The following is a 13,462-nucleotide window of genomic DNA, read 5'->3' as shown; positions in this document are numbered from 1 at the left end:
AATTACTGATATAAATTAGTAATTTACATCCCTGTGGTTCTCCACTGAATACATCACCGGAATTTGAGCATTCACCCCTTACCTGTTACTCTCTGGGTTTAATGCACCTTCTTTAAAACTAAAAATACAATATTTCATGTATATTTTATTGTATAAATTATACAATATGGTCTGTTTTCATTACTGTTGTTGCTTGCTCAAAGATATCAATGGATACAGTAGGTTAGTTAACCACGACTACTTTCTACTTTGGACTACTTTATAAAATCAACAATAAAGTTCATTATCCCTCAAAATCCTAATGATATTCAAATTATCCTCTAGTAATAATTAACATTCCCATAACCTTACTTATAATAAGAATAAGACTTATGTGTCTATAATTACTTGGTTTGTCACTCTTTCGTGGAAGGGCTATATTACATTCAAATCATTTGAATGTATGGTTCTGAATCTTGTTTCTTAATTGCTTCTACCAATGGTATTATGTTGTATACAGGTCACAAAAGCATAATTATTTTTAATATCTTGTAAGTCTCTTGTCATCCTTGCTACCTGATTATATAACTTACCAGCCCCGCTTGTGTGGAAGTGTAGATTCTCTAGCTCAGAAAAAATCTGCAGAAGTATCATTTACATATCATTCTTCTTGGTACCACAATCTGCTTCCTTCCATGAAATCTCATGGACATGAATGTGACCATAGGTCACTTTCAAACAACACTAATAATCCTATAATATTTCACAGACTGCCACAATGTCAGAAATTTGGGGGAGCTAATTAAAAAAGCATAATTCATCATCCTTTAAATACAGTTACACAAACCCCTCTTAAAAAGTCTAAAAAGCAATGTAATAGATTTTTGTATTTAAATTTAATAATCAATTACTTATTGTTTACAAATGAGAGGTGGACATTTATTTTTAAGTAGCTGATAGAGATACTGTAAGAACCTGTAAGAGCCCAAGATTGGAAAGTAAATTCCAAAAGCTCATATTCTTATATTGTAGTGATAAGCTACAATGTGCAGTACCCTTGCGTTTTTTATTATTATTATTATCATGATTATTATAAAGGCAGACGAGTGTGTTCTTCAACAGTGCTCTGTTGACTGTGAACAGCCTGGAGAAAACTGTTAACAGGGCACTGTTTGTGAGGTTTTGCCCAAACATGGAGATCCATCGTTGAGAGGGGCAGGGCTGTTACACTGTCGACTCCGTGTTTTACTGCCAGACCTGCAGAATGACCAGGAGCTCCAGCAGCCCCAGTTCCCATGTGTTGGTCCTGTGGGTTGAAGAAACTACAAATAAATATGGATCATGGAGGCAGAGCTCTTTACAGCTGTTGGGTTCTGAGTTTTAGATGGGGAGCCCTGTCTGTGGGGTTTTCTCCAGGAGCTTCCACTTCCCAAAGACATGCAGTCTAAACTGTAACTACCTCTGTCGACATTATATAAACTTGTATCCTAGGTGAGGACAGGCCTGTACTTTCAAGTCTTGGCTTGCAATCTATGCTTTCTGGACAGCCTGAAGGTTGATGCTCAATTCAACAAGACAAGTGGTTTTCTTATAATGGTCGAATGCATGGATAAATATAATGCCCATATACTAATATGCAATATGACTATATAGTATAACACGGTGGGCGTGTCGCATCAAAGCGCTGTATAACGCGTAATTTCTCGTCATACTGCAAATTACAATATGCACATTAGATTATATTAATAGTATCCAGAATCAACTTGTAAAACTGCCAGAAGGAGCTAATAAAGCTTAACCTCTCATGTACAGCATTTGAGCTGTCACCAGAAAATGCCATTTTCAAATCCTGATCACTGCTGAGGGACAATCTTTATTCAATTTAGAAGAAGTTGTATACTCTTTAGACTTTTAATTTAAACTGTGTATTACAGCATGTTAATCATCATTAAAAAGTTGGTATATTTTATGAAAGCAAGATTGCTCAGTTTTGAGATTGCTCAGCTCAAAAGTACACAACCTACCATTATCATAAATATTTTAATTATGCAGAAATATTTTTTGCATCAAAGTCTTAACCGAAGATATTACTAATAGTATTAATAATGAATGACCTTGGACAAGCTGTAAACTCAAAAGTATTACCCTGGTCCACATTCTTTGTAACCGACATTTTTTTCATTGACAAAAAGTAAAGCAAAAGCTTTTCGTTGATCCAATCACGAATTAGTTTCCAATCATACAAAGAAAGTTTTGCGAATCTCCAATTCACCATGCCTTTCACATGCTCATAAACGATATTAATTTAGGAACATAAACATATCATGTAAACTGTATAAGGCTGGTATTGGTATTTTAAAGAAAAAATACACACCAGTATTCCACTTTCTCCCTAAACATTTTAAGCATCATTACATGTGGTTATTTTGGAAAAGTTTTTACTTGCTCCTTCTGAACATATTAAGATTATATACTTTGTGAAAAGCGATAGCCTTTTAACCTTTTCTGTGAATTTGCTCGTTATCGGCTTAAACAAACACATACTTTTAGAATTTGATTATCAGGGAATATAATATGAGAACATTCCACTCAGTGGGTGATGCATTGTTATCTCAATCACCTGCTAATTCGTTTTACACCACGGGAAGACAGGAGAATGTGATTGTACTATATCTGTACGGAATGCGTGTTGCGTTTACAAAATTAAAGTGTTTAAAGTGTATAATTAAAAGGCTAAAAAAAACTTAAAGCTTACATAAAGATTCTAACATGATCACGAGGAAGTGTATTACATGTCTAATGGTCTAACCCCATTTTGATTAAAATCGCAAACGCGTGTTTAGTTAAATGCCTTTTTTGATTCACAATCTGACAATGAAAACCGGAGTAAAGTTAGCTTGAAGTTCAAAAACAATTTTGGCACAGTTGTAGAATTTTCACGAAACCTCCTAGAGTTTTGAGAACACTTCCTTTGTGTATAAAGAACATTGTCAATGTTTTCTTATGTCCATTTCTTCGCAAGGGAATCGGTGGGAATTTAAATACTAATTAAATGACCACGGGCACTTTCCATCCCCTCTACCCTTCTCAGAGTAGAATAGGCTAACCTTCGGCGGATGTTTTGGGTTTTGCTTGTTCACATATCTCCCCTTTTTATAAAATGACATGGTTGAAAACTGTTCCAGAGATCAGTGAAAAGTACATCATGAAATGCCTCTCCCTGTCCAATCCATTGGAAAAAAGAAAAGGAGCGTCTGATGGTCATAAACAATATTAATTTAGGAACAGCATCAGAGATATTTTTTTAACTGCACTCCATCGGAGAGAATACCATAGCGCGTTTTTTTTTTTTTACTCCCTGGTGGAAACGGGCTTCCATAAGAATCAGTATGGCTTCTGGGAATTACATTTTTCCTGCATTAAAGTTTAATTTGTTCAGAGCGCCCTACATTACAAACTTCAAGCATTTCATTTTGAGCTGAAGACCCTCACACCTGAAGAAGGATTCACAGCCGAAACGTTGCAGGCTTACGCAGCTACCCACCAGAGTAAATGTATTACAGTAAATGTTTATATCATTATATCTAATTTTTTATTTATTTTTTTTAAATTAAAAAATAGTTTGCCCAGCCTAAGAGGGGGGGGGGTCTGCTATCATTGACAGCTGACACTCCTCCATACACTCAAGTAAAAAATTAATAATGCCAATGTAAATGTCGTATTTACAATTTGTTGATAATAAAAATGTTAAGTTCTCTAAAGCTTTCTCAGTCAAGTATGATAATTTACCTAGGGAGCTGTGTAAGCATGCGCAGACAGCAAAAGATCAGCTAAACTGGGAAGAAAACGCTTTCAGAGAAAATGTTTCAGGTGTGAAGAACACAGATCCCCAATGCAATTTCGACCAAACCTGTCCCCACTGTAATTATAATATTATGCTTTCTTAGACAGACTCTGCCCGAAAGGTGGAATAGAACAACTCTGTCGTTAAAAAGCTACAGGTTTGTAGCCTGCACCCCAGACCACTGAGGTTCATCTGAGGATTCACAATGTGAGAAATACTGCCCAATATGTGTTCGTGCGAACAACCCGCATGGGTGATATTTAGAAATATTTATTGTAGTATTGCTGTAGTTGTAGTGTTGCTGTAGTATTACTGCACAAACAGTAGTATAAGATTTCCTATTGATATGTGTACGGCTGTTTCACCCCCATGCTATGGCACTGTGTCTATGTCGTAATAGCTTAAGTGACTGACTTGTGTGAGGTTCGGTGATCAAATCCAGCAATTGATATGAGTTTTCTTTTAACAAATACAAATATCATTCAAAAACTAAAATAGCAAATATTATTGGCATTCTATTGACATTTTTTATATTTCTAAATATTACAACATGTTCGTACTGTATGTACACAGCGGTACCACAGGGTGTAGGGTGCAAAGCTGATGTTGCGCATGCTCCTGGTACTGCAGCCGAGGAGCGCCCGGTGCCCTCTCTCTCTCACTCTTCTGTGTAAAAAAAAATCAGTTTGAACACCAACGATTTTTTAAATTGTGTAATGGTTAAAAAATGTCATGTGTAGTGGTAATGCCATATAAATGTGTAATGCCATATTGAAAAATCATTAAAAAATAAGAGGTTTCACAACCCAAAGCAAGACTTGGAAAGGTCAGAGGACCTGCTTAGTGTGTAAAACACTTACTTGCAGCATTGTAGGTACTGTGGTTTAAATGCTATTGGCTTGTGAACAGCATTGCCCTCTTCATAGGGGTGCACAGTGCCACATTAAATAAAAGCATGAGAAAAAGAGATTCAGAAAGCAGTCTTCTGTGTAAAAAAATCAGTTTGAACATCATGGGAGCTGTTTTTAATAAGCTGCTGAGTAAAGAATATTTGAATTTTCCTGCTGTCAGCAGTATTGTGTATATAGTTGACCCTTACCTGAAAACAGGACATAAAGAAAGGGTTTCAGAAATCAAACAAAGCTTTATTCCTGTGCTTACAGCCTGGGTAATTGGAGGCTGCGCTGTTATGCTTCCTATGGTGATATACAGGTTTTTTACACAAAGCCGTATTGAGCAGTATTTCTCACGTTGTGAACGTGTGTACACAGCAGTCCTCCCGGGTTCCAGTTAGTGCGTAATTACATGAGTTCATGGCCTTTTAAATGGAGTTTTTAATGAAAGTTCGGGAGGAATGAAGGCAGCCGCGCTCATTCGACACAGCTGCTGCGATTCTCACTAATCCTGACGCAAGCAACCAGTCTCCATATATATCAAACGTCACCTTCTCCTCTTCCTCGTTTGTTTTCTGCATCCCTCCTCCACCCCCTCTCCACCTTTGCAGCTACCCCATTGGTTGCATGGGGGTCCTATCCTCCCCGTCCAACGGCCGGGAGGTTGGCCCTCAGCCAAGCGGGTTATGCCAAATCTCCACATCCCAATAAACGATTCTAATTTCTCCCAAGCTTTCGGCTGCCATCATTCCTCATGAAATACATTTGGTTTGAAGGCTTTCTGTGTTTCCCTTGCAAAGATATGAACAAAAGAATGTTCCAGCGTGGTAAAAAATATGGCTTAAAAACAACATAGTGAAGGCTGTGAAAACAGTCACAATGTATTTTGTACACACAGCAAGTGTTTTCTTAACTCTAGGAAGTTTCGTGAAAAAGCTACAGACGTGCCAAAATCATTCTCGAACTTCAAGCTAACTTTACTCCAGTAACCTTTCCCCACACACCCTGCCCCCCGATTAGAATATACACAAAGCACTGAAATCTTTAGAGTAGATGATCAGGTGTTTCGCAGACGTAGGCATAGTATGTAATTCAGGCTTTATGAACTTATGAACACCTGGGATTTGATTAATTAGGGTTATTAATTATTAGAGTTCATAAAGCCTGAATTACGTATAATGCCTACATCTGCAAAACACCTTTGCTAGTTAATACTACTTCACTTTCTTAGGCGTGATTTTTTAAGGCAAAAACCAGGCTAACAGGCTTGTTTTGTGATCTTCCTAAGATTGTTAAGCGCAGTGTCAAAATGTTTCCATATGAAAGTCAGTGACGTCACTGTCCTGAGGCGTATGTGTGTGGCAGATCTGTGATGTGGTTGAGTGTGAATTGTGGTGAGCCTCTGATTGGGAAAAAAAAAACCTGCTGATCTGTTCTACATACCCGGAAGACAACAGAATATTATTTTTTTCTATTCGAAACGAGTTTTTATTAAATTAGTGTATTTTAAATGTTTAATTAAAGCACACACAGAAATTTTAAGCTATTCACGAGGAAGAAAAATCACCTGTTTTTCGCGCATAAAAAGCTTATTATTTAACTATCAAAATCTGTTTTTATAGCTTTAAAAGTCGTGCAATGTCTAAGCAGGAACATCATTTTATCTCGTTTTTTTTTTAAGAATTAAAAAAATAGTTTGCCCAGCCTAATTTTAAAGACCTCTACTAGTGAAACTTTTCGCAGCCTGTACATAAAACTATATACACAATACTAGTGACAGCAGGAAAATTCCTTTTCTTTACTCAGTCACTTATTAAAAACAGCACCCATGGTGTTCAAACCGATTTTTTTACACAGAAGACTGACACAGCTTTGCGTTGTGTCTGTCTTCTGTTTTTCTGTCTTCTGGACTGTCTTTCATTGGAAGACTGGCTCTATTCTACTTTGAAAATACCTGTGAAACCGGTTTCTTTACAAATAATGTAGACACATAGAGAGAGAGAGAGATGCAAAAACCGCACAGCGCCAGGCGAATGCACAACATTAATGCAGGGCTTTCGGGCTCACGTGCATTTGTGCCCTACACCCTGCGGTACCGCTGTGTACATACAGTACGAACATATTGTGATATTTAGAAATATAAAAATGTTAATATAATGCCAATAATATTTGCTATTTTAGTTTTTCAAAGAAATGTTTATTTGTCAAAAGAAAACTGATGGTGACAGCTGGGTTTGAACACTCAACCTCAGGGTCATAAGTCAGTCACTTAAGCTATCACACTACTGAGGCAGTCATGTGACAAGCACATATCAATGGAAAGTCTTATACTACTGTTTGTGCAACAGTACATGAATATAGTTATACCGTTATTTATTTAGATATGCGAATCCATATTATATTCCCTATTAATCCAATTCTAAAAGTATGCTTTTGTTTAATCCGATAACAGGTGTATTTGCAGAAATGTTAAAAAGATCAATTTTCACAAAGTATATAAACGTACAGTAATATGTTCAGAAGGAGCGTGTAAAAATGTTTCCGAAATAACGACATGTAAGACTTTGATGAGGGAGAAATGTTAAGGGAGAAATGGAATACTGGTGTGTATTTTTTTCTTTAAACTACCAAGACCAGCAATATACAGTTTACATAATGTTTATGTTCCTAAATTAATATCGTTTATGACCTTCAGATGCGTTATGCTCCTCTTCTTTTCATGCTCAGCTACTAAAATTTCCCTTTAGTTGTAAAATTCCATCTAAATATTAAATACTAAGCAGATTAAAACATGCACAATAAAGACATTAAATGATTTAATCTTTCCACTACCGACCAATGCACCACGAGTTCCCCTGTCGGTCATTTTGGCCAGCCAATCACATACCACGGTATGCCGCGGTGGCGCAAGCATAGTTGCCCATGATATTGGTTTGTACTGCGATCTTTGAATGGCTGCATCTGTATTATAGTGATATTTGACATAGTTACCATATTTTTATCATTTTGAATGGACCGTGTTTTTTTTTGGCTCCATTGTACCACATAAAGAGTTTTGTAAAACATTGGCCAGTGGTGCACAATGGATAAGAGAGAAAATTAAAGATGGCAGACACAGGAGGCAGCCATGCTGGAGAAAGAAGGTAGCAATGCTGAATTGCTTCATTTTGATGAGCTCCTCTGGTTGCAAGTTGGAAAAGATGTAAAAATACCCCCAAATGATACTCAGTACTGTTTATTTCTGTGTTCAGCTTTGGTTGATTGATAGGTACAGCTGGGAGATAGCTAACTGTCTCACGTGCAGGAAACCTTAAAAAAAAACTTTATATTTAGTATGCTTCTTTATTCCGCTTTTCAAAGATTTGGCTGTATAAAGCAAATCAACTGCTCTTAAAGAAATTAAGCTTTTGTTTATGTATATTATTTTACACAACTTACTGAAAGTGATAGAGAAGGGATAGGAAAAAAAGTTTTCTGAAAGGTCATTACCTTTCCTCTGGGTCTCCTCACAAGCAGGCCCTTCAAATCCACTGGGGCACAGGCACCGGCACGACGTTCCATCGAGCATGGTCTGCCCATTGTTTTTGCAGGGCTGACAGCGGCACGAGTTGAACTCCCTCAGATACTCATGCCATGCCTTCCGCAGGTTCTCAAGCTTTGCATTGCCACTCTTAGCTGTGCTGAAATGGACTAGCTCATATATTGGAAGGATCTGAAATTAATGCACAATAAACACAGAAGAAGGGACATCAGAACTATGATTTGTTTTTCTCCTCTCCTCTCCTCTCCAAGCTAATATCGTCCCAAATATACTAACTAATGCAACAACACAAGACTGACATCCCCATTTAGTTTTAAGCTTTTTCTTATTAAAAAATACTAAAATGCTTTCATATAATAATTGCTTACACTTATATAGCGCTTTTCTGGACACTCCACTCAAAGCGCTTTACAGGTAATGGGGATTCCCCTCCACTACCACCACCAATGTGCCACATCCACCTGGATGATGCGACGGCAGCCATAGTGCGCCAGAACGCTCACCACACATCAGGTATCAGTGGGGAGGAGAGCAGAGTAATGAAGCCAATTCATAGATGGGGATTATTAGGAGGCCATGATTGGTAAGGGCCAATGGGGAATTTGGCCAGGACGCCGGGGTTACACCCCTACTCTTTTTGAGAAACGCCCTGGGATTTTTAATGACCACAGAGAGTCAGGACCTCGGTTTTACGTCTCATCCAAAGGACGGTGCCTGTTTACAGTATAGTGTCCCCGTCACTATACTGGGGCATTAGGACCCACATGGACCACAGGGTAAGCACCCCCTGCTGGTCCCACTAACACCTCTTCCAGCAGCAACCTTAGTTTTCCACAGGAGGTCTCCCATCCAGGTACTGACCAGGTTCACACCTGCTTAGCTTCAGTGGGTTGCCAGTTGTGAGTTGCAGGGTGATATGGCTGCTACATATGGATATGTAGATTTAATTAAATAATTTGCTCTAAGGGAATATTTCATTATACCTCAAATTCGATGAGAGCTGGCTGGTATTTTAAGGATTTCCCCCAATGTCGGTATGTTTTCTCATCATAAACTGCCAACAGCCCACCGCTGGAAGCTGTGTCTCCTCCTCGAATCAAGTTGATAACATCTTTTACCATACTATTTTCCTTTTTATTATCTGTCAAAATCAATAAACACACAGATATATACTGAGCTTCAAAAGAAACTTGTCAGTCTATTTATGCATGTTTTTATAAAAATAACATGGATATAGATTCTGGATCATGATTAAATGTTTTTGGAGTCATTTTAATTAATTGATAATTCATGAATAGGCATGATACACTTGGGCTATGGTATAAGCACTAAATCACCTTATTACTGAGATCATTAACTGGCTGATGTGGTGATTTAACTTGAATGTTGAATGTCAAACCTGGTGAAAATCAAGAAATAAAAATATAGAAATGCTCCACTATAGTATTCTTCACTTATCAAAGGACCAGCAATACTGAGCTATCAGTCTGTTGCAAGTTTGTCTACAGTTCAGGTGAAATCTTCCGAATCCTAGTTCCGTTTAGTGATGATCACCTTGTTTATTCCACCTTGATAGAAACTGAATAGGATAATTGTTGTATAAAACAGACTAATAGATGGGGAGTTAGACCACAATTACTGATTTTTTATTTTTTAAAACATCAGTGTAAAAAAAATCACATAATGGTCTTATCATATATACAGTAGTTTTATTTATACACGCAGTATATACGATAAATGCATATGTTTTGAACATATGATTGTTCTAAAGCTCATAGCTAAAGGCTGTGGGTGTTTTCCATGGAGTTATAAATAAGTACTTATGAAGCAGATAGAGGTCTTATTATTTTTAATTAGAGTCAGATTAAACTACAATTGTTATACTGTGGAATGTACACAGATGTACTATAAATCTCAAAATAATATTGCACTAATTATAGAATTTAATAAACCCTTCAACGGTTTTAACTGTTTCCATAGCCATGGTCACCTTCTAGGTTAACATTGTCAGATCTCAGAAGATAAGATGGTCTTTAAAGATCCCATGGCTCTGTCTGTAAGAGTAGTGGTGTTAACTCCTGTTAACTCCGGTTTTGGCAAGTACCAGGGTTATTTTCCCTCTCCCACATTTGGGTTCACTTCTTAGTTTCGGTTTATTAGCTGAATTCATTACAGAAACTAACGAGAGGTGATATATTTTTTCTATGTGTCATAAAAAGGTTCTATGAATATTTTAATCTGGCAATCATTGTGTTCTTCGCATGGCCCTATATAGTAAACATGTGAATGTGAACACCGGCACTTTTGCTATCACAATTAAGAGTATTAGTGAATAATTTTGGTTGCACGTGTGTGATGGGTGCAACTCTGTTCTGCCCCTGCTGGGATTTGATCATTGTAGCTTATAGGGTCAGAGGAGAAATTGCGCCACTCTCCAAACATTGGCAAACTCCGCTATGGCAAAAGACCTGGTCTCCTGCACTCCTGGTTTTCTCCTGTACTCTACAGGGTTTAAGGGATGATGACACCTTTTATAACAGGTGTCAGGTTTCACATGTGTACAAATATACATCAACAGTGAATCAAATTCTGTAGTCAATCAAAGCACAGTAGGTAAGATTAGGGCCAATAAGAAGATCCCTTCAGTGCACCTGTGCATATGTAATCCAATCATCTGTAATGCACTTGTAGTTGTTAATACACAACTACACAACTCAGAGAACACATTGTCTGAGTTTCTGTTTAGTTTAGCATAGTTGCAGGCAATGTCTGTTTCCCACACATTTTAGTGTGGTAGCTAACACACCACAAAAGTGATGTGCAATTGAATTACAGCTTTGCTAACCGTTACTAAATATAAACCCAGAGGAAAAATATGGTACTATCTGTTAAGAAAAACTGAAGGCATGCACACAAACCTGTGTTCTGAAACCCATGTCTGTTGCAAAAGTCTGCTGAGACAGAAAGGTCCATTGGGCCAACCTTTGCAATTCCTAGTGATAAGGCATTGCACTGCCCTGCCTGCTCTCCAGTAATTTCTACAAGATCAAAGGTGAATGTGAATGACAAAAAAGAAATTGTTTCATAGGCATCAGTTTCTCTTACACATTGCTGAAAAAAAATATTTAGACTTAAGACAGTAACCATCTAAAGTGTGAATACTAATCAATTTTCCTATTTTAAATTGAGAATTGCTCATTACTTTTTGGGGCCACGTGGTGGCGCAGTTATTGTTGCTGCCTCACAGTGCTGGGGCTCAGTATTCAATTTCTTATCTGGGGTGCTATCTGTGTGAACTTTGTATGTTCTCCCCATGGTAGCAAGGAATTCCTGTGGTTTCCATCCACTGTCCGAAAGCATATTGTTAGGTTAATTGGTGTAATGCTGTCCAGGGTGTGGAGTCCCTGAGTGTCGGAGTTCTTGCCAGAGAGATGCACGTTGCTAGGCGACCACAGCTGAATAGAACTTATTAGAGTTAACAAGACTCTACTGTGAGACGTCTATAAGAGCTGACTGAGTACTTCCCTGAGTGAAGATCAAGCCAGGCAGTCAGTACTGGACTAGCTGTAGAGTAGGGCAGACATAAGATCACAACTTTAATATGTAGGAAAAGAAGAAACAGACTTAGCACAACAGAATGAGTGAGGTCAGGTGTCTGTAATGTGGTGTATCCTCTTAACTCATGCATACAGTAGGTGAAGTAGTGAGAGAGAACAGATCGCATCTATCTGCGTGTTAGCAGCAGGTGTCAGATGCTGCTGAGATCAATGTTTAGGGAGAACATCTGCATTATGAGAAAGCAGGTTAGTAAGTTGCAGCTGTAGAGATACCCCGATAAGGGGAAACAATAATGGCAACACTCTTGGAGGATTTTGGAAAGGAACTGCGTATAATATTAGGTGTCCTGAATAGAAGAGTTGTAGAATGTTAATTTCTTAGGGAATCTAAGTAAGAGTTTTTAGATGTTTATGCATTGAAGGAAGGGACCATTGGAGTAAAAGAACAGGTCTGTCTAGAGAAAAGTCCACTGAGTGACAGGATTAGTAAGTGGTGTTTAAGTTAATGTGAATTTGTGTAATAGAGTGTGTATCATAGAGTAGGTGTGGCAGAGGAGTCCTCACTCTAGAAAATGCTGAAGCATTGAGTTTATCAATGTCTAGCTGCTTACCTCTTCAAGTGAATGATATAAAACCGAGTAGGTTGCGGTAGAGGAATCCTCACTCTGAAAAACATTGAAGTGTTGAGCGAAGAAAAAGGCTCATCTAGCTGCTGAAATCTGTTCGTGGGCATACAGTGGCAACAGAAGGAGGGTGCCACCGATGTGAGTAAGTGTGGGTAACTGTGGGTGTTGAACTAGGGTAGAGTGAGGGAGTCGGATACTCCATGTGTAGTGGCTAGACTCCTACAGTAAACATCATCAAGATGCAGGGAAGGCTCCCAAAGAGTAGCAGATACGATCGTTGCCATGTCAGCCAGCTGGTAAGTTAAAGAAAGCAGTAGAGGTCGGAGAAGTCGTACCAAATGAGAACAACCAAGTCGAGAGTTTTTCACTGCTTCTCCCCGAAAGGAACTAGTGTGAAACAACAGAGAGAACTAGAGGATCCTTCAGGAATACATGAGCAAAAGGCTCAGCAATATTAGTGAATCTTGAGTTGATCTCAGAGATCATAGTAGAGACAGAAGCGTGGATGAATTGGGAAACTCTGAGCCCAACAGTCCATCAGCCGAGGGCTTAGAGAAATTGACATACGCTTGCTTTGGGTCCTAGTTGCCCAGACAAGGGGGACGTATACATCAACACTCTTGGAGGAGAGTGTGTTTGAAACTAGGGAAAGGAGTGGAAAAACTCCCCAAAAGCTGTAAGGGGGGGGGGGGTGTCTGCAGCTGTGAACACACCCTTTTCATGACCTAATTTGATGGCCATACCCCATGGGGTTACATTGGCTTCTAGGAAAACTGGTCCTATGTGTGAGTGCATGCACATCTATCTCAGTGTGTCTGTCCTGAGATGGACTGGTGTCTCTGGCTCCTCCACAACCGTGAATTGGAAGACGTGGTTAGAAAATGGTTAGATTTTTTTATTACATGCCTACCCATTTTGTATGTATGCTTTACATTTCTGTTCACAGTGACTGATTTAGCTTTTGACACACTGCAAACTCTGTAGTAACACTGTCACAGAGTCACTGTTTTACTAGAAGCTGA

At 38.4% G+C, this 13,462-nt stretch overlaps 1 protein-coding gene across 1 annotated transcript in view; it reads right to left on the bottom strand.

The window, feature by feature from the left end:
• Nucleotides 1-127: 127 nt before the first annotated feature.
• The window catches only part of c8a (complement C8 alpha chain), a 30,423-nt gene continuing 17,088 nt past the window's right edge, over nt 128-13,462 (bottom strand). The window contains exons 8-11 of the mRNA XM_088598754.1: nt 11,176-11,295; nt 9,241-9,398; nt 8,206-8,428; nt 128-1,285 (exon numbers count right to left, since the gene is read on the bottom strand). Of these exons, the coding sequence (XP_088454880.1) occupies nt 1,137-1,285; nt 8,206-8,428; nt 9,241-9,398; nt 11,176-11,295 (650 nt within the window). The 3' untranslated portion in view covers nt 128-1,136. The remainder of the gene's footprint in view (nt 1,286-8,205; nt 8,429-9,240; nt 9,399-11,175; nt 11,296-13,462) is intronic.

Source organism: Lepisosteus platostomus, chromosome 11 (assembly GCF_059453375.1).
Source record: "Lepisosteus platostomus isolate fLepPlt1 chromosome 11, fLepPlt1.hap1, whole genome shotgun sequence".
Taxonomy (NCBI): domain Eukaryota; kingdom Metazoa; phylum Chordata; class Actinopteri; order Semionotiformes; family Lepisosteidae; genus Lepisosteus; species Lepisosteus platostomus.
Note: the sequence above shows the minus strand (reverse complement) of the source record. Positions and strands in the feature narration are given on the sequence as shown.